The following is a 22,812-nucleotide window of genomic DNA, read 5'->3' as shown; positions in this document are numbered from 1 at the left end:
ACAGTCATGAGTCCGAACTCTCGTCGGAACTGCACGTGACTTCCTGCCCCACGAACAGAAACTCCACTCTGGAACGTACTCGAACTTCCAGGAACAGACTAAACCAAGCCAGTCCAGTCTCGACGAAGTAAACTGCTATTTATATGGTTCCGATGACCTTCGTTTTTCTTACGTCATAGTCCCCTGATGTTCTGCACCCGTCACCCTCATTGATTGGTGCATTTAGACGGGAAACCCCCGTGTAATGTCGACCTTTGCGTTTGCAGTGGCCTCAGGTCATGACTTAATTCCTTAATCTGTCTGGAATTTTAGTTGACTAGAGGTATACTTAGACACAATTTACATTATATGTAATTTCCTTTGTTCTTACACAAAATTTTTGATGGTTAAGGCTTTGATAAGCCTTATAAGGAGTTACAAAGATTATATCCAGATTATGAGGACAGATTGCCAGTATGTGGATTGCAGATTCTGGTAAACAGGAGAAAGAGGGGTGATGTGATATGACAGAGGTCTATAAACTTGAATGGATGTTATAGAATATCAAGTGATGAAAATTTTCATTATATGGAAGGTGGAGAGAGAACACACGAGCATCCATGGAAGTTAAGTTGTTTCACAGTCAAGAAAGGGGTAAGAGCTAGGTTTTTCTCCCAGAGAGCAGTGAGTGGAATAATGTGCCCTTGGGGGGAGTGAATGCATCTAGTGTGAATGAATTTAACAGAAGGTATGATAGCTGGTTTGGGTGATTTATAGCCTCCCACAAGATCTCAGATAATAATAATATTAATTAAAGCATTAATGAATATTCTACACATTAATATGTTAAAATAAACACTAATTTTATGCAATAAAATTTCGAAATTACTGCAATACCAAAGTAACAAAAAAAAAAAAACACAAAACAAAACATGGGAGATATACATTTCAGTATAATAATAAGGTTTTTTCCAGTGGTCATTTATCAGTAAATTAATACCAACCAAATTCATAATATGCTACAGCAAGGTCTTTTGAAACTTCAGAAAAATTGGTAATGTTTGAAATAGCTGCTTTGGCTAAATATTTATATACTCGTGAACATGCCTTATTTTATTTGTGTTGTTTTGGCCTACAAAAAAAATTTGCTTAAATTTTTCGTCTATTACATTACACATCATGTGTTAATTTAGTTTACTTACTTCTACATAAGATAGACTGTACCTGGACTATTGTGAGCAAATTTGCTTTCCCAGGTTCCAAGGGGATAAGTGGAAAGAGTGCAAAGAAGAATTGCAAAGATTATATTGGTATTATAGTATTTAGATTATGAGGACAGATTGCAAGTATGTAGATTACAGATTCTGGTTAAAAGGAGAAAGAGGGGCGATATGATAGAGGTCTATAAATTTCTATAACACTCATTCTTCTGAATGGGTGTTATAGGATATAGTTTGATGAAATTTTTCATTAAGGAAGGTGGGGAGAACACTAAGATTTATAAAGTTTGTTCATGGTCAAGAAAGAGGTAAGAGCTAGGTTTTTATCTCACAGAGCAGAGAGTGAGTGGTATAGTTTGCCTTTCAAGGTAGTGAGTGCATCTAGCATGAATGAGTTTAAGGGAAGATATGGCAGCTGATATTCTGCAAATAACTGCTGGAGTCAAATACTAATTATTCATCATAATTTTTTTCAAATATTAATATTCGAAAAATTATTAATTTTTTAAAAGAAGAAAAAAATCACGACTTTGCAGATAAAAGGTTTTAAAAACTACATTGTCTTTTTCCACTTCTAAATAATGTCAATTAGGTGCCGATATATGATAGTCAACAACAAAATAAATTAAACATATTTGGTTGTTTGATAAATAAATATACAAACTATTGTTTTAATACTGACTATTTAAAAATTTCAGATGGCATGGTTACTTTAAACAGAATAGGAGAGAAAAGATTAGCTAAACAAGCGTTCTTTGTCTAGTTGGCAGGAAAATATACCCAGAAGAAGACCAAGATATAGATAGATTGATAGAGTAAAAGATGTCTCAGATGACAGAAATAAAGATCCAAAATTGTTGGAGCCTTGAGAGATAACAGATTGTTAGTGACCAAAAGTTAGTGATGTAACTTTTCTATGTAGTACAATTTTATAAATTTTATAACAAATTTTATAACACAGTGACGGCTGAACTGCATAGGGGTAATGGGTTTACAGTGATACTACTGGACCTTGCCAAGGCCTTTGATAGGATACCACATGGACCCCTAATCAGTACACTGGAGCAGATGGGTATAGATATAGGGTTGGTGAGATGGATAAGAGGGTGGTTGAAGGAGAGATACCAAAGAGTGGTTTATTCAGGAGTGGAGTCTAATAGACGTCTTGTGACTAGTGGAGTGCCACAGGGCTCTGTTCTTGGACCACTGCTTTTCAATTTGTTCATCAATGATATTGGAAAGGATTTGAGAGGAAGTGTTCACTTGTTTGCTGATGATGCAAAGTTGGGTAGAGCAATTATGAGTACACAGGATGTGTACTCATTTGTGGAACCATACTCCAGGAGATTGATGAGGCCAGGGATTTGGGAGTGTTGGTGGATAGGGAGTTGAAGTTTAGGGGGCACATTGCAAAAGTAACTAAAACAGCTCACCAAATCACTTGGCTTCTGAAAAATACTTTAACATGCAGAGACAAACAAGTTGTTGTTCCTCTGTATCGAGCCTTGATAAGACCCCATCTGGACTTCTGTGCCCAGCTATGAGCACCAGGGTTTCTTCGTGATGGGGAGGAAGTGGAGAGGGTCCAGAGACGAGTGACCAAGATGATAGCAGGTCTGTGGAATGAACCTTATGAGAATAGGTTGAAGATTTGTGGGTTGCAGAAATTGGATGATAGGTGAAGGAGGGGTGATATGATTGAGACATTCAAATTACTGAAGGGTTTTTATAAGATTGATCCAGAAGATATTTTTGAAAATATGACTGGTGGTGGGAGGACTAGGGGCCATGCATGGAAGCTGGGCAAGAGTGTGGTTGACAAGGGTGTTAGAGCTAGGTTCTTTACTTGGAGAGTGGTAAATGAGTGGAATAAGCTTCCAGAGTCTGTTGTGGGTGCTACGACCGTGAATGAGTTCAAGGCAAGATATGATAGACACTGTGTGAATGTTGAATAGTTGTTCTTAACATGATGTTAGGGCCTCCCTCGATGAGTCTGCCGACTCCTTGGAGTTTCCCGGAACAATAATAATAATAATAATAAATAATAATGTCTTGTACATCCCTTCCCCCTGAGGGTATATATACCAGGAACTTCAAGATGATTGGCATGTTTTTCAGCAGCATACTTAAAAATCAGCAATTTTTGACCCCCCCCCCCCATTGATTATAACAGAGATTATACAAATTAAGATATTTTAGAAGAAAAAAAGTTTAGAATAACATATTTTAGAAAAAAAGCAGGTGAAATCTTTCTAAGTAGGAAATACAAGATGCTATACTCAAGAAATAACAATCAGGTAAAAGAAGGAGTAGTTATAATTATAAAACACTAAATATAATCATCTTGAATGGTAGGCAATATCAAGTAGAGTCATGAGGGCTAATATCACAATGGAGAACTGGACAACGGGACTTATTTGTGCTAATGGTCCAACACAGGTTCTACTAACTGGAAGAGGAGGAGAAATTTTTCAAGAGCATTACAGAAGGCTGCTGACACAACGAAAAAGGAAAAGTTGGTCTTTGTGGGGATCTAAACAGCAGAGTAAGAAATGATTACCTAGATATATAAGAATGTTTTAAGAAAATTTGGAGAAAAGAACAAAGCTATAGTTCGCCCAATTAGAGATCCTTTGACACTTCTACACATCTCAGAAAAAGGAGAATCCATTCCGATAATAGGATAATCAGTCCGTATTGTGGGATGAGTTGTTTATTATTACTGGTCAGAAAATTAACTTCTCTTTTATGATTATTGTAGTTAACTATGTTGCTTGTACAACAGTTGGAAAATTTTACCTATAAAAGCACGTGATTTTGCATGTTGGCGACCAATTCAGACGTCCTTCATTTCTTTCTCCCCTTCAGCATGAATCGACTATTCTTGGAAAGACACGATGCAGGGACCTACAAACGGTGGGCGAACTATAATAATAATGGTAAGTACCTGCCATATTTCTGCTCATGACATAGATTATTTATTACTAACACCATTTTCCAACATAAAAATGTGCACAAATTCATATTGAAAGAAGCAAAGAAAAAGAAAAGTCTCATTGACTATGTTATTAATGACTGATATTTCCCAACTGGTTCAGAACACAAAAGTACAGAGAGGATTTGAAACAGAAAGTGATCACCATTTAGTGTTGAGCAGGATAAAATTGAACTTCACATTGAAAAGAAGGGTGTTTAAGAAAGTTTCGACATGAATGAAAGTTGAACAGCTATCTGAAGTGAACTGTAGACTTAAATACACCAACATTATTCAAGAAAAACAAAGATTTTTAAAACAAGAACCAAACCTTGGAGATTTATTGGCGAACCCTAAAGAAAACTGACTGATTCAGCCAGAGAGGAATGTGATAAGTTAATTTGCAAGCATAGAATAATAATAATTTCAAGTTGGATTCAGGAAGTTAAAAATTGGAAAAGATGAAAGCATATCAAAAATTTATGGCAAGTAAGTTAGTTTGTGATCTTATGTAATACAGAGAAAATGTAAGAATGAATGCAAGGATAGAAAAATTATAGAAATCATTTTACACAAATTATGGACTCTACAACCATTAATTAATTTCCCAACGTTTCAACCTTCATATTAAGGTCATCATCTGGAACACACACACAGAGAGAGAGAGAGAAGGTAAATTACATTTCAAACAGTATGCTGAAGAGACAATGATTTCATCAACAATTATTCTACTGGCCTGACCTATAGTGAAAATAAAATAAAAAGTTACAATAAATAAATGAAATAAAATAAAGTAATTACATCAAAGCTATATTCTATTTAAGACAGCATCAGAGAAACATTCTTTCATATAGATAGTTTTGTTACAGTAAAAATTGTCTTAATTTAACATGACAATTGTTAAATTAGATTTAGGATCCTGGATTACCTATGGTCTTATTTATAATTAACTCTTAGGGAGAAAGGTTAAGTGGGTAGAATATATGCTTGGGATTTTTAGACCGTCGTTATTGTTAAGATTAGGGTGATTGATAAGAATTCACAGGCGTCCTTAAATTTACATTCATACCATGTTTTGCTGTGATGTAAACAACAGGTGCTTTTCCAGTCAATTCTATGTAAAGTGTTCGGGAATGATCAGAAAGACCAGTTTGACCACAGATAGGAATTGAGCATCCTGTTTTCCCTGTATAGGGCAAATTACAGGTTCAATGGGCACGTTGCTCGAAATGTTCCATGTAAAAGTTAGCAATTGGGGGGAGGGGGGTATAATGGTGAGCCCAAAAAGAAGGCACAGCCATGGGTTCACCATTACCACCACCCCCTCTAGATTCCTCTTGTTTAAAACCCAAAGTCTGGCTTACATACGTTGATGATGTTTTCACTACCTGGTCCCATAGCCACCAGACAGACACTTTCCTCAGCCACCTAAACAAACAACACAAATGCATACAATTCACAACTGAAATTGAAAAGCAGAACACACTTCAGTTTCTAGATACACTTGTCACACATCTTCCTTCCAGCAGTCTTTCCTTCACTGTTTACTGGAAACCGACATATACTGGCCAATATATATACATAAACTCCTACCACCCAACACAAAAACTACTAGGCATCATTAATATACTAAAAAAACAGAGCTTTGAAGATTTACTCCAATGAACAATCACTTAAAGATCAGCAATACCTTCCTAAAAATGTTACAGCCAAAATACTATCAACAAAATTCTGTACAAGACCTCACTTAAAAGCAAAAATAAACAAGACTACAATAAAACTGTAACCATTCCATACATTAAAGGGATATCAGACAAAATAAACAGAATACTACAAAAATACAACCTTAAAGACACCTTTAATCCTCCTGCAAAATTAAAGAACTTATTCAACTCGTCCAAGGATCCACTCCCTCTGCTGGCCCACCCTGGAGTATATAGTCTTTATTGCACCTGTAATTTGCCCTATATAGGGGAAATACGACACACAATTCCTATCAGAAAAAAGGAACATAAACGACACATTAAATATCATAACTATGGTCAAGCTGGTCTTTCTGATCATGCCCTAAACACTTTACATAGAATTGACTGGAAAAGCACCTGTTGTTTACATCACACCAAAACATGGTATGAACGTAAATTTAAGGAGGCCAGTGAAATTCTTATCAATCGCCCTAATCTTAACAATAATGATGGTCTAAAAATCCCAAGCATATGGAAGACACATATTCTACCCACTTAACCTTTCTCCCTAAGAGTTAATTATAAATAGGACCATTGGTACTCCAGGATCCTAAATCTAATATAACAATTGTCATGTTAAATTAAGACAGTTTTTACTGTAACAAAAATATCTATATGAAAGAATGTTTCTCTGATGCTGTCTTCAGTAGAACATAGCTTTGATGTAGTTATTCTTTATTGTAATTTTATTTTCACTAGCGATCAGACCAGTAGAATAACTTGATCAAATCATTGTCTCTTCAGCATACTATGTGAAATGTAATTTAGCTTGTCTCTGTGTGTGTGTGTATATATATATATATATATATGTGTGTGTGTGTGTGTGTGTGTACTCCAGATGATGACCTTAAAATGAAGATCGAAACATTGGGAAATTAAAAATAACTATTTATAAGTCGTAGAGTTCATAATTTGTGTAAAATGAATGCTGATCACTGTGTAACACTAAAGGAAAGAAAAATCAGAGCATCATAGACTCAGGAAATTAAAAAGGCAGTCATGAAAAAGAAGAGAGAATACTGAAAGTTCCTGGCAAGTAAGCATGTGCTCTGAAACAATACAGAGAAAAATTAAAGTCAAGCAGTGTGTAAAACAAATGGAATGCAACCAAGAGCACTTACCAATACCGGAGGCAGAAAAAGCCACCAAATATTGGTGGATTTTTTCTGCCTCAAAAAAGGTGGCAGAAAAAGCCACCTTTCCACTGAATTGTGGAAAGGCAGCTTAAGGACATGTTATTCGACCTGAAATGCCCAAATATAGAACTAAAAAAAAAAAAAGACAATGATGAAGTGCAATTCCTTAATCTTGGATTAGGTCCATTACACACGCAACAATAAAATTCATGTCATAGTACTGCAAGCTATGGGACATTATCTTCTTGCTGTCAGATGAACAACACTGAATATTCAGAAAGCATTGTCAGAGAGTCAAATTCTAGATGACTGGAGTACAGTGCCCATCTATATAAAGGGAAATAAAACAATGAGAATTACACAGGAATTTACATAGTAAGTACTCCTGGTAAAATTTAAGCAAGCATACTTCAGAAAAAGTTAAGAAAAATTGTGGAAGGGAACTTTAGAAAAAAAGCAGAGTTCAGGCCAAAGAGAGATTGTCAGGATAAGATTTTCACTTTAAGACAAACAGCTGAGAAATCATGAGAACATGAGGATTTATTTAAGTTTTGTAGATCTGGAAAAGGCATGTGACTAGGTGTCAAGAGATAAACTGTTCGAAAGCCTACAGTTATAGGATACAAACTGTACATTAAATTAAGCGATACAGAGTACATCTGAATTATAAGTCAGCAGTAGGACCTGAAGGAAATAAAGGAAGATGGTTTAATGTAAAATCACAGTGAGAGAGAAGGGTATACATGCTATCTCTACTTAATATCTAATACATGCTGAACTACAAAACTAGAAATTATGACCAACTCGGGAGAATGTTATTTTTGGTCCCAAAGTATCAGTTACTGAATGGAAAAAAAAATCAACAATGCATTGAGAGATTTGAAAAAGTGCTTAAATGAGGCAGTTTCTGAATGTATCTGAACGAAATTGACGAACATTTGCAAAAATTGGATAAGAATTCAGCAATAGGAACAGATGGAATATCAGCATGTATGCTAAAGGAATGTTCAGATGAACAGGCTAAGCCTTTAATATGTTGGTATAACTTGAGTCCCACCTCAGAAAAGATACCACAGGAATGGAAAAAACGCACGATAGTTCTGGTGTACAAAGGTAGCATAAAAACTACTGTCTCATTGCCAACCTATCAGCATCTCTAGCATGGTGGTGAAAATTTTAGAGAAAACGGTAAGAATTCACATACAGAAATGGACTGACAGACAAGCTATACTCTACAAGGAACAGATGAGTTTACTAAAGGGAGGTCATGTTGTAGTAACAATTTGTTGCTAACATACGTATTTTGTAACAATGTTATGGCTGCATTGGATAAAGGAAATGGGTACACTATGATACTGTTAAGGTTTGCTAAGGCATTTGATAGGAAACCACATGAAAAGCTGTTGTATAAACTGGAGAATATGGGATTGGAACAAACTACTCACTTCGATAAGTGGAAAGTTGATGGACAAATATCAGAAAGTATTATATGATGGGTGTGAATCTGTCAGGTTTAAGGTGACCAGTGATGTACTCCAGAGATCAGTCTGTGGATCATTGTTGTCCAATTTATACATTAGTGACATTGAGAAGGATCTGACAGATGTTTTCTGTTGATGCAAAGATAGGCAGGGTAATCGGGGATGCTACTGACATACAACACTTACAGAATGATCTGAAAGGGCTGGAAATATGGGCAAATCACAACGGTGCTTACAAAATTACAAAAGTTATGCAGTTTGGAGTGATGAGCTTTCCAATGGCACATCATCATATTGGCGAAATTATACCATAAGAAACTGATGAGGTCAAGGATCTTGGAGAGTTATGGGGGACAGAAATTTACAGTTCATAGGTCATAGAAAAATTTACAAATACAACTTAAATAATTGCAAGGTTGAAAGGAACACTGAAATGTAAGATAGGTAACTCATTTTTGCCCCCCCCCCCCCCTCCAAGGCTTTGATATGACCGCAACTCAGCTACTGTGTGCAGATTTGATCTCCTGGGTTTGGAGGGGAAAGAAGAAACTGCAGAAAGGGTACAACAAGGTACAAGGATTTTATCAGAATTATGTAATTTAGATTATGAGGATAGATTGAGAGTATGAGGACTGCAGACACTGCGTAAAGAGGAAAACGAGAGGTGATATACTAGAGATCTATAACCTTCAGAATGGGTAAAGTGTTATGGGATATCATCTGATAAAATTTTTTGTTATGTGGAAGGTGAGCAGAGAACACAGGGCATTCATGAAAGTTGTGCATGGTAAAGAAGAAAATAAGAACTAGATTTTTCTCTCGCAGAGCAATGAGTGGAACAGTTTGCCTGTTGAAGTGATGAGTGCATCTGATGTGAATGAGTTTAAGTGGATGTATGACAGCTGATGTAGGTGATATACTGCCTTCTCAATGAGTACTTGACTAGCTGGAAGTAGTCAAGGATCCATTGAGGTTATTTATTTATATGAGGTCTATTATTATTATCATTATCTATGATAATAATAGATGGATCACATTATGAAGGGAAGTGGCATTAAACTAGATATCCAAATTGAAAAATGTTAACCTAAGCACTTTACTTTATGCAGATGATACTATACAACTAATTCAATTCAATACTAGTCTGGTTGGTCGAGTGGCCAGCGTATCCACTTTCCAGCCAAAAAAGGGTTGTGGGTTCAAATCCTGCTATGGGCATGGATGTTTGTGAAAATACTAGTGGTGGTGGGCAGTAGATGCCATTGGTGTAGTTGCAGTTCATTGTAGTTGTTGGAATGAGTTGTCGAGACAGAGTTGTAGAGTAGGTGCCCTCCCTCGATGAGTCTTTGGACTCCTTGGAGGTGTCACGCAATAATAATAAATGAGTCTGCAGGAGTCTCTGACTAAACTGAATAACTGCTGTAATAAATTTATTATGAAAATCACAATAAAAAGATTAAGAATACAAAAATAGGCAAGAACAATGAAAACAACTGCATCCTAAATCGGAAATCTATGGACTGGTAAAATCTTTCAGCTATTTGGGCATAATTTTTAGTGAAAATGGCAAATGAAGTATGGAAATAGACAACAGAATTAGCAAAGTTTAAATGGTGGAAAACTAACTAAATAAATGTATATGCAACAAGAGAAATTAGTGAAAGCACTAAACTATCTGTATACAAGACAGTGTTCAGACTAATTTTAACTTATGATTCTGAGAGATGGGTTAGAGATAAAACACAATGAAAGACTGAAAACCAGATATATGAAAGTTCTGAGAAAGATTAGGAAAGTGGCATTAAACCAGATATCAAAATTAGAGATCTTAATATTAGGATGGAACTTTATATTGTTAGCATTCAGGAATATGTGAGGAAAAAAAAAAAAAAAAAAAACTAGCTTAAACAGAATGGGAGAGAATGGTAAAAAAAAACTTTTTGCTTTTATGGACTCCCATAAAAGTAAAAAGTTTTACAGAAAGACCAAGATCTAGATGGATGGATGGATGGATGGATGGATTGATACATTAAAGTGCCTTAGAAGAACAAAATATAAGATTTGAGAATATTGGAGTCCTTACAGATGACACATTTATTTGAAAGAAAATTAACAATAGGAAATCACTAATGATGTAAACTGTTCATCATAATATCCTGTACATGTATTTTATTTTTAATCCCAATTCCTGAGTATATCAGGAATTTAATGATGATGAAAAAAAAATGACATCTTTCTTGGCAAAGCAACACTGATTTAGTATATTAAAACATTCAAATATGAGAGAAATTAAAAAAAAAAAATTAATAAAAAAATCTACACACTAAACAAAACAAATGACAGATGTAATTAGGAATAATAAAGGAATTTTTCTCATTTATTACATACACACACACACACACATTAGTTGTCAAAAAGCTAAGGACAAACTACATTTTTACCTATATATGAATAAATATTCATGACTACAGCAAAATGTGGACATAAATTTATTGTCAGCATACTAATAAATTATATTACACAAAAAATGTGTTATGATAAATTTTGTACAAATGAAATTACAATATGTTTTTGCCAAAGGCAAAAGTCACAAATTTCCTAAGGATGTAGTTAAGGAATTAATGTGCAGTGCTTACAGATAGCTATGCGAAGAGACATTTCAGTGTGTCTCCCAATGTCGTACCATGCTTAGCACCAAGTGATTCAGGAGATCTTGAGGCAAACTGGCTCACTCTTCCTTAGGAGCAAGGATAAGTCCTTGTATGTTTTCTGGAGGGAATTTCGAGCAACAGGGTGTCTTCCCATTGCGTACCAATGTGTTCTGGGTTAAGATCTGGGGAGTGCACTGACCACTTGATCCAATTAATATCCTTGGTCTCCAGAGTATCCCTACTGCTTGTGTGTGTGTGTGTGTGTGTGTGTGTACAATGTAGTTAGCATTGTCACCCATAAAAATTAATTCTTCGTGACAGCACTATGGAACAATCAAACATGATGTTGGAGAACTTTGTTGCATAATGGATACACCGACACCATGACCACAGCACTGCCATATCTATCCCTTTTGAGAACATCCTCGAGATGGTAAGCAGTATCACTTTCACACCAGATCAAGTGTTGTCTAGAATCAAAAGAAAGACTAAAACGATTTATCCATAAAGAGTACATTAGCTATTGGTGTCTTGTCCAATTTTTATGGATACAACACCACTGAAACATGCTCTACAATAAGCTGTGGATAAAGGACTTCAGGTATATAGTCCTACTTGTCCCAGATGTCTTGCCATAGTTTATCGAGATATCTGCATACTACTGCTTGAATGGAGCCAACTTGCAAGCTGACCTGCAGTGGTGTGCAATTATGTTTTGCTGTTATAACCAAAAATTTGTATTCGTGCTGTGTGGTAGAGTGAGAGCAACCTCTTAGCGAATATCTGGAACATATTCCGTTGGTTTGAAATGCTGTCCAGAGCCTGGATACAACACTACGCGAGATTCAAAACTCAGGCAATATCAGTAATTCTACAGCCTTCAAGCTTTACAATAATTCTTCCCAAGTGAAATCATCTAGATCAGGGATTCTCAACCTGTGATACGCGCACCACTGGTGGTACGTGAGCCACTGCCTTACTGGTACATCTATTATCTTGAATTAAATATAGTTGTACGCCACTGGAAAAGGTTGAGAACCCCTGATCTAGATGATGTCTTTGAGACATCAAGAGATCCAAGTTTGCAACTTTATTCCTTCATGAAAAGCTCTTTAAAAGCTTACTAAATACACAATTCATTTACAGCAGCCTTTTTGCCCTGTTGAATGCTATGCTACCACATGACCCCTTTGTGCACGATTCAAAAATTTGAATGTGTACCCACTTTCTACTCTAAATCAACAGTTATAAATTGCCACAAGTTGATTTATTTAATTTCTTCTCTTCCGTCTAAGATTTCTTATATGTTCTGCACCCCGAGATTTTCTTTATTAATTTCAACCAGGTAATTCTTGATCTTCCGGATCTTCTTTTTTCAGTTGGAAAAGTATTGATTAGAATGTTAGGAAGTCTGTCTGCGTCCATGTGTACAGTGTGGTCAAACCATCTCAGTTGTTGTTTTCTAATTTTTTCTATTATTGTCTTTTTATACAATAATTCTTGTCTGACTGTGCTGTTTGTTTTCTTTTCTATCCAACTTGTTCTATTTATTTTTTTCTTAAGCATTTCATTTCAAATGCCAGCAGTTTTTTCTCCTCTCTTTTCTTAACTGTCCATGCTTCTGCTCCATAGATGACTGTTGGGATAATTATTGATTCATATAATTTGATTTTGGCTTGCTTAGATATCTTGTTTGTTTTCCAGATTTTCTGTTTTCCCATGGTGGTCCATCCTATCGCTATTCTGTGTTTGAGTGTTTTGAGTTCATCTATTGTTTCTGTTAGTTTTGATCCAAGATATATGAAGTTGTCTACTTGTTCTCTGTTTAGGGTGGCTGAGATGGTAGTTTTCCGTTCCTATTTTCATCACTTTTGTCTTTTGTATATTTATTGTCATGTCATATGTTTTACAGGTTTCGTTTAGCTTGTTTATCAACTTCTTTTGTAGTTCATTTGGGGTTCTTGCAATAAGGACAAGATCATCTGCATATTTGATATTATTTATGTTTAAATTGACATTGATTCCAGGCTCATTGTCTATTGCCCTTCTTTACAACTTCTTCTAGATATATGTTGAATAGGCATGGGGATAATGGGCATCCTTGCATTACTCCTTTTTGGATCTCTATGGGTTCTGTTGTGAGTGTGTCCTTTTTAATTATTGCATTTATCTTAGAGTAATATTTTATCAGAAACTGTATTATATATTTGTCTGTTGCTTTTTCTAGTAGAATTTTGAGAAGGATTTCTCTGTTGATGTTATCGAAAGCTTGTTTAAAGTCCACAAAACAACAATATAGTTCTTTATGGTCTTCCCAGCTGAGTTCTGCTAGTTTGTGCAATGCGAAAATTTGGTCTATTGTTGAATAGTTTCCTCGGAAACCAGCTTGTTCTATGCCTATCATTTCTTCGTAGGTGTTTTTTAATCTATTTTGTATAATTCTTATGAATATTTTATAGGTGTGAGGGAGTAAATTGATCGGTCTGTAATTTCTGTCTCTTTTGCTCCTTTCTTGTATATTGGGATGATCTTTCCAGTTCTCCAGTCATATGGGATCTCTCCTGTTTGTAGTATTTTATCAAAAATCAGCTAACGCCTTTTTATTCCCGTATACGGGGAGTAGGCAAGGCCATTTAGCCCTATCTAACTTTTGGAGACTGAGTGGGCAGTTCAATCTCCACTGGTACCAATCAGAGATAGATGGCCCAAGGCTATCACTAATTAAGCGGTACACAGTGAAGAGAGACGGCTCAAATGTGCCCCCATCTTGTGGTCCCTAACACAATATATTTAATGTCTGAAATAATGTGGGTTCTACGGTCGATTTTCTTGAGTTTACAGGAGGAAAAACCCGCTTGCCCGTGCCAGAGATCGACTAACTCAGGAACCAGTCGAAAAAAGGCTTAGAAAAACTTCCTCTAGTCGCCGACTAGGCTCGAAACCAAGTCTTCCTTCGTGCAGCCAAGCACCGTGGTATGCAAACGCCACATCCACTGAGCTACACAGGCTCTTGTAGTATTTTATTGAATAATATTTAATTTGCAATTGTAATATTCAGAAATAGTGTTTGTCCTTAGGTTTTGGACGCCAGTGTATATAAATTCTTCTATCATTATTATATTTAATTCTGTATGAATTTATAATAGTTTAAGTACTTACTGGAATGTGTAATAAGAGAGGAGCAAATATAGGCTTTTCTGGTTTATTAACATCACTTATTATGACAGTTTTCCTCTTGTAATCATCACTTTCGTTCTGAACATAGACAAGCAATGCACCATGTGCTAAAAAATATATTGCATAGAATAGTTTTGAAATTTTTTTTTAAATCTGACAATGATATTAATAATTTTTTTTTCCAAAAAAAAAGGTGGATTAAGGTCAATGATAGAACAGTTAGGTATCTAAATAGTGCTGGTACTTTTGTCTTTAATGTGCAGAAATCTACTAGCAGTAACAACTTACGTTCCTTTTGCACAGAAATAAAAGCAAGTTAAATGAAGTTTCATGCGGCTCATCAGAGACAAATCAGAAACAAAGTAGTGGATGAATAATTACAAAAACCAGGGAAAAAAACTGATGGTTGCAAAGGAAGAAAGTAAAAAGAGGAAAACGATTAAAGACAAATGTAAAAGAGTGCATTATAATAGTGTTATTATTATACATAACAAATTTCTAAAGAATAAGCAAACAAAGTTTGTGTGTGAATTACCTTCATGACTAGCTTAGTCATGAAGATTAGTTTAGTTGTATATGTAAGCCATACAATTCACATGACGATAATTCATATTATTCTTGGATAAAGGATTAAAACAATATAATTTAATCGTCTATGATATACTTTGTAAACCAAGTGAAAAATATTACAATAGCATTTTTGAATATTGATTCTTTTCATTACCATAATTGAACATGGTTTCATTTTTGTTATATATACTGTCAATATATATATGGACAGTATATATATCACTGTTTTGACATAAAAAAAAAAAAAACATATGCAAATGAAACTAAAACTGAGCTACTGAAAAAAATGTAGTGGAAATCTACACCATTGAATTTATTAACACCAGCCATTAGTTATTTACAGGTAAATCATAGGGTTGTGCTTAAGGGTCAAAGCTGTATAAATGAGAGAAGACCTCCACATAGCCTTTAAAGGAATGCGGAGAACCGACCATGGCTTCTGACCTAATGTCCAATCCTCACCTTCTCATGATGCACCCTGTTGGGAATCTACTTGGATACAGAACGAACGAGGATGGGCTGGCAATTTGGGATTTAACCAACCAAATTGTATTCTTATTGGTTAAACCAAAATAAAAAATGATGGTACAACAGGACAAAATTCCAAGCCAGCTGGGGCGTCACCCGGTTAAACATGGCCCCCCCCGTTGTTTTCGCCAGGGAACCAGGGCGAACAGCGAAAAGTTATCTACTGGAACAAATCTGAAAACAACACCCAACTCCACATCACCAGAGTTAAAGATCGGTACTATCAACATAAGAAGCCTGAATGGCAAAGAAATGGAGCTAGCTGAGGAATTAGATAAGTACCAGATCGACATAATAGGGGTGACTGAAACAAAAAAGACCAAAACTGGTGAGATCTTTCTGAGCAATAAATACAAAATGTTATATTCAGGCAATGACAATCAAGGAAAAGAAGGAGTAGCCATAGTATTCAACACTAAATACGAGGCTAATCTTCTTGAATGGCAGTCAGTCTCAAGTAGAGTAATGTGGGCAAATATGAGAATGGGGAACTGGACAATGAGACTTATTTGTGCCTATGGTCCCACAGAAGTTTCTACTAAGGTAGAATTGGAGGAATATTTTGAGGCATTAGAAAAAGCAACTGACACAATGAAAAAGGAAAAGTTGGTCCTTGTTGGGGATCTAAACAGCAGAGTAGGAAATGATTGTGAGACATACAAAAATATTTTGGGAAAATTTGGAAAAAAAGAGCAAAGCTAATAATAATGGCAAATATCTGTTGGATTTCTGCTCAGGACATGGACTGGTTATTACTAACAGCATGTTCCAACACAAAAATGTGCACAAATTCACATGGAGAGAAGAGGTTAGGAATAAGAAAAGTCTCATTGACTATGTTATTGTTGATAGTGATGTTTTCTACCTGGTGCAGGACACCAGAGTGTACATAGGATTTGAAATTAGAAGTGATCACTATTTAGTCTTGAGCAGGATAAAATTGAATTTCATATTGAAAAGAATAACATGTAAGAAAGTTTTAAAGCGAATAAAAGTTGAGCAGCTCTCAGATGTGTACTGTAGACTAAAATACAGAAAGATTATTGAAAAGAAAATGAAAGAGTTTGAGAACAGGAATCAAACCTTGGAGATTCAGTGGCAAACTCTGAAGAAAACATTGATTCTGTCAGAGAGACATGTGGTGAGGTTGTCTGCAAGGATAAAAAAAAATCAGAACTCCGTTAGTACAAGGTTAATCCGTTAGTACAAGTTTACGCCACTTTGCCTGTCGTTATCTTTATGCTACCGCGCAATGCTATTGCGCAGTTGAAGGGCGACATTTCACATAACCTTTCAGCGAATTTTTGTTTTCAACCTACTTCAGTTGCGTGTGTGCAACATATTTTTAGAAATGGAAGAAAATAACATACATTACTGGCATATTTTGCTTTTTTATCTCAAAAAAGGCAAACAAGCTGTGGAGGCCCATAAAAATATGCAGCATATATGGGGATGGTGCCTTAATAGAAAGCGTATGCTGAAAGTGGTTTGCCAAATTCCGTTCTGGAGATTTCGACTTCAGTGATGCGGCTCACGCCGGTTGCCTGACCGCGGTTGATTCGAGTGTTGTGAAGGATATCGTCAACAAAAATCCATAACAAACAGTGCGGGAGATTGCTGCAATACTGAACATATCCCATACAAGCGAAGAAAACCATTTGCACAAGCTGGGATGTGTTTGAAAACTCAATGTCTGGGTGCCGCATGAATTGACTGAGGCCAATATGACTGCTCCATATCCATCTGTGATTCACTGCGACGTCACCAAGAAAACAACCCATTTTTGAAGCGGATAATTACGGGAGATGAAAAGTGGGTCATGTATGATAATGTGGTACACAAAAGATCATGGGGACACAAGAGCGAACTGACGCAAACAACCTCTAAAGCGGTTGCACCCAAAGAAGATCATGCTCTCTGTGTGGTGGGATTATAAAGGTGTTGTCCACTGCGAGGTGTTACCGTCAGGCAGAACGAATGATTCAACTATCTATTGTTCATAGTTAGTGTGACTGGCCCGTGCAATTAGCACAAAACGTCCTGAATTGGCAAATCGGAAAGGAGTTTTCTTTCACCACGACACTGCCAGATCCCACACATCATTAACAACCCAGAGTAAATTGTTGCGTCTTGGCTAGGATGTTTTCACGCATCCTCCATATTCACTGGACCTAGCACCTTCTGATTACCACTTATTCAGATTGTTGGAGAATTCTCTGAATGGGAAAACCTTCGTTAATGAGGAGGCTGTCAAAAGACAACTGGATCAGTTTTTCACCAGTAAACCTCAGGAGTTTTATGAACGCGGCATGTGTGTTTCATTCCACTCTGAAAAAACCAAACGTAACTTATTTGCTAACCCAATATATATATATATATATTTATTATTATTATTTTTTTTTTTTAAGTTAGGAAATTTATTGATCTTTTTAGTTATCTTAGATTAGCTACTTAGGCCATGCCCTTTGGAATTGTCAGTTATTGTTCAATTAGCTTTATAAATGTATTGAAGATGCCTGCGATACACAGGTGAAAATTATACTATTAAATAATATTTTACGTGAGTTTCTCTATTGTTATATTTTTGAATTCATATGTCTGCTCACGGTATTTCCTTATTAAAACATATTTAGAGACTTTACGGAGAGTCTACTTCCAAACCATGTGCTAGCTATGGTAAAGTATTGGTAAAGAAGGCTAAATGCATTAACAGAATTATGTTCCTCAAGCATTGTAAGATGGCTCAGGTTATTCATACCTGCTGTAAAATAAAAGAAGTTTTTAGGTCCTTAAGAGCTCATTGGATCTATTTAAAAGCTAGTAGGTCTCTTTTAAATGATTAGCTGTACGAAGCTAAAAAATCACTAGCCCTATTAAATAGAGAAATTGCAGACATCAAAAACGCTCTAGAATCTGTTTTAACAACTGAAACTTTTAACACTATTTTGTGCATATCTTCGAATGCTTACCTAAAAGTTTTTAATGATTCTCGTGATAATTTTAAAGTGCAAGTTTGAATCACTGGTGAACCTCCCTAGATCCAGTACTAATGTTAGTGATACAGATAAAGAAATCATCAATGTTTCCGGCCGTCCACTAACACACAGCGAACATTTTGTTTTATCAAAAGGACATGATTTCACCATTGCACCAAATAAGGTACCCCCTGATGGATTTTTTTCATAACATAAACAGAGGTATTCGATCCTTACCCCAAAAAACAGTCAACAGGTTACGTTTTGAATGCGAAAATTCTTTTTAATGACAAGCCTCCTCGTCCTAATCTATCTTATTCTGAATTTAAATCACTGAAGAATAATAATAACTTAATTATTTCAAAAGCTGACAAAGGGAAGGCTGTAGTTATTCGAAATAGGCAGGAATATGAGAGAAAAATGTCTCTATTACTTAGCGACTATTCAACTTATAGGCCCCTTACATCGGATCTTACCAGGAGTCAATTGAAGAGACTTAATTCTCTTATAGATAATGTATCTACATGGGATGAACCTTCTTCAGTCATCCACCTAGATTGTATGGTCTTCCGAAAGTTCATAAACCAGGTATTCCGTTGAAGCCAGTGGTAGATTCTATAGGTCTTCCCACTTATAAAATTTCTAAATTTTTTATCAAAGTTACTCACTTCTTCAACAAGAAGAACTGATATTTTTATAAAGAATACTTTGGATTTCAAAAATAAAATTTCAGATCTCCATTTGGACGTTTCGGATATTATGATCAGTTTAGATGTTGTTTCTTTATTTACAAATGTTCCTTTATCTGAAATCATTGAATTAATGCAACAAGAATTTCCTTCAGACATTGTAAAAATATTTGATTTTGTAATACATTCAGTTATTTTTCCTTTAAAAACAAGTTGTATCAACAAATTAAAGGAACGGCAACAGGCAATCCTCTTTCTCCTGTTATCGCCAACTTCTTTATGGAACACTTTGAAAAACGTATTTTTGACAACATTTCTCCCAGAACTACTCATTGGTTCAGATATGTCGATGACATTATTGCTATCTGGAATGGCTCTTCTGATGAACTTCAACAGTTTCTCTCTAAGTTAAATGCACTTCATCTAAGGATCCAGTTCACCCTAGAAGCAGAATCAAATAAGCAGTTAGCCTTTTTAGATCTTTTAATTCTTTGCCAACAAGATGGTAACCTACATTTCACAGTCTATAGAAAGAAGACTCATACAGGCCATTATATCCATGTTGAATTCCATCCCAGTCAAAAGGCAGGAACAATTAAAACACTGGTTCATCAGGCCCACTCCTTTTGTTCTTCAGACAATCTGTTACAAAAAGAACTGCAATATATTATTTCCTCCTTTTTATCTAATGGATATAAGAATTCCTTCATCAAAAGAGCTTTGAGTAGTTTTAATGTCTTCCTCTTCACATACAGAAGAAATAACACTCATTCCTATCCCTTGTTGCATGGCATTAGTGATGAACGTATAGCAAAAGTTTTAAAACCACTGAATATTTTTGTTGCCTTTCGACCTTTCAGAAAAATCTCCACCTTTCTCACTTCTCCAAAGGACAAGCATCCACATCTTAGTTCTCCAGGTGTCTACCAGATTCCTTGCTCTTGTGGATTATCTTATTTCGGACAAACAGGAAGATTTGCCTCTATTTCGGCTAGAAGAACACCAGTCTTATATTCAATACCTTGAACGTGAACAGTCTGGACTTGCAGAACATGCCATCATCACTAGACATAAAGTTCATTGGAACAAGACAAGAGTACTTCACAAAAGTCGGTTCCTCATGGAACGCCTTTATAAAGAAACATGTGAAACTCTACTTCAGTCTCCTAATTTAAACAGATCTGATGGTTTACGTCTATCCCCTTTATGGGATATAGTACTTTATAAGTCAGCTAATCTTTCCTAACTTTTTATTATATATATATATATATATATATTTTTTTTTTTTTTAGTTAGAAACTTTATTGGCCTTTTTAGTTATCTGTTATCTTACATTAGCTACTTAGGTGGCACCCTTTGGAATTGTCAGCTTTATAAATGTAGTGAAGATGCCAGCGATACACAGGAGAAAATTATACTATTAAATAATATTTTATGCGAGTTTTTCCGTTATTATATTTTTGAATTCATATGTCTGCTCATGGTATTTCCTTATTAAAACATAGCAAACTTATACAGACCTCAGGAAGAATGTTATCGCAAATTAGTTCAATACACTGATTTTTCATTAAAACAGCATTTTGCCTATCCTTTTGGTCAGGACTTTACAACTTTCACTATAACCAACACTGTTGTAAAACAGTGGTGGTTATAGTGAAAGTAAGCATTTGAAATAGCATCCTTCAATAAAATGTGCACAGAGACAAGAAACATGTGCTTGCAGACAGATAAGTTAAAAATAAATAAATAAATAAAACCAAATGCTGTGTGTTTAGTGAAACATCAGAAAGAATTGAACATTATTAGTATTCAAGAATATGTAAGTAGATCTAATCTAAAACATATAATCACCTAAATAGAATAGCAGATGAAAGATTAGCAAAACAAGATATTCAAAAGGTGTTTATATTTCCTAACATTATGATGTTAAGAAAAAAGCTTATTTTTGCAAACGTTAATTTATGTGATTCAGCAGTTCTGTGGGAAGTTTTTGGTATTGAGACCATATTACAATGTAAATAAAGAGTAATAAAAATAAGTAAGTAAGTTTCGTAAGACTTACATCATCAGAGGTACTGGAACATATGAGGGTGGTCTGAAAAGTTCTCAGCCTAACATGAAAAATCTAATTCATAATTTCAAAATTATTTTTATTTTTCAACATAATCTCCCTTAATACTAATAGATTTATTCCAGCAATGTTCCAGTGCCATTATCCTGTCCCTATAGTGATTCTCAGTAAGATCTGCAAAATATCCATCTACAGCTTCAATCACCTCATGATTCGAAGAAAAATGCTAAACAGCGAGGAACAGTTTTAGTTTTGGGAAGAGATAGAAGTCAGAGGGGAGCAAAATCTGGGTAATATGGTGAATGTTCCAATTCATAGTACAGATCCCTTAATTTTACCATTGCCAAGACACTTTTGTGGGCAGGTGCACTGTCCTGATGAAAGATGATTTCATTTTTTCTTCTGCAAACCGAGTGTTTTCTCACAAATTTTTTCATCTAGTCTGGTTAAAAGATCGGAAAGATTGGAAAGCAATAACCAGGGAATAATATAATAATATTCCCCGGTTATTGCTTTACCCTTTTCAAGATAAGTAATAAACAAAATGCCTTTAGCATCCCAAAACACTGATGCCATGACCTTTCCTGCTGATGGAATCGACCTTGTCTTCTTTGGCACTGAACAACCGGCTTCTGTTCACTGTCTTGACTGCTGTTTGGATTGTGGCATGCAATGGCAAATCCAAGTCTCATTCATAGTAATAAATCGATACACAAAATCAGTTTTATTCTTGTTAAAATGTTCCAAGTACTGTTCACAGATTTTCATCCCAGTGCGTTTTTGATTTGCTGTGAGCAAGTGCGGCACCCATCCTGCGTGAAGCTTTTTCATATGCAAAATTTCTTGATGCAAAATATATCCTACACATTCTTTTGAAATGCCTACAGTCTCAGCAATCTCACGCACTCGATCAATGATTTCTGGTAGTGTTACACTTTTTGGACATCCTTCACGTGAATCATCTTCATTCAAAGCTGGTATGGCCATGTTTAAACTCTGCAGCCCATTTCTTAATTGTCGAAAACGAAGAAGAGTGCCCATAAACTCTTATGAACTTTGAATGAATTTCTTTTGGCATTAAACCTTCTTTTACAAAAAATTTTATAACTGCATGATACTCAATTTTATCTATTTCAAGGGATACAGACAACACTTTTGCTTCAAACAGTTGTATAAAACAAATACACGATAGAATGACTTGCAATTTCACATGGATGCTTATGACAGATGTACCACCAACTTAGGAAAAAAAAAAAGATTTTCAGACCACTCTTGTAAGCTTTACACAACAAAAGCCTATTAACAATTAATTACACATATTAGATATTTTTGATAACTCACAACTATTATATATAATTGATAAATCAGAATACAAATGGTAAATTCGTTACTCCATGCATGTTGGAACATTACTAGTTGTTGATACTGTCATGTGTATATATCACGAGTGTTATTATCCTAGGTCTGTGGTAGTTAAAAATTTTTCATGAAAGCAGACCACACTATGTAAAATTAAGACTTAATTTTTATTGCATTGTGTATGGATCCTAAGAATTTGTGAGTCTTCTTTAAATTTTATTGTAAAAAAATTATTATGATCAATATATGACATTTTT

General features: G+C 35.3%; 1 protein-coding gene across 2 annotated transcripts in view; it reads right to left on the bottom strand.

Annotated features, from left to right (window-relative positions):
* The window catches only part of LOC150109676 (low-density lipoprotein receptor-related protein 1B-like), a 361,753-nt gene that overhangs the window by 255,870 nt on the left and 83,071 nt on the right, over positions 1 to 22,812 (bottom strand). For both annotated transcript variants that reach the window (XM_090409647.1, XM_090409653.1), the window contains exon 9: positions 14,346 to 14,470. In XM_090409647.1, the coding sequence (XP_090265773.1) occupies positions 14,346 to 14,470 (125 nt within the window). The remainder of the gene's footprint in view (positions 1 to 14,345; positions 14,471 to 22,812) is intronic.

This window comes from Typopeltis vanoorti, chromosome 2 (assembly GCF_054136105.1).
Source record: "Typopeltis vanoorti isolate ZY-2024b chromosome 2, IOZ_Tvanoo_1.0, whole genome shotgun sequence".
NCBI classification, from domain to species: domain Eukaryota; kingdom Metazoa; phylum Arthropoda; class Arachnida; order Uropygi; family Thelyphonidae; genus Typopeltis; species Typopeltis vanoorti.
Note: the sequence above shows the minus strand (reverse complement) of the source record. Positions and strands in the feature narration are given on the sequence as shown.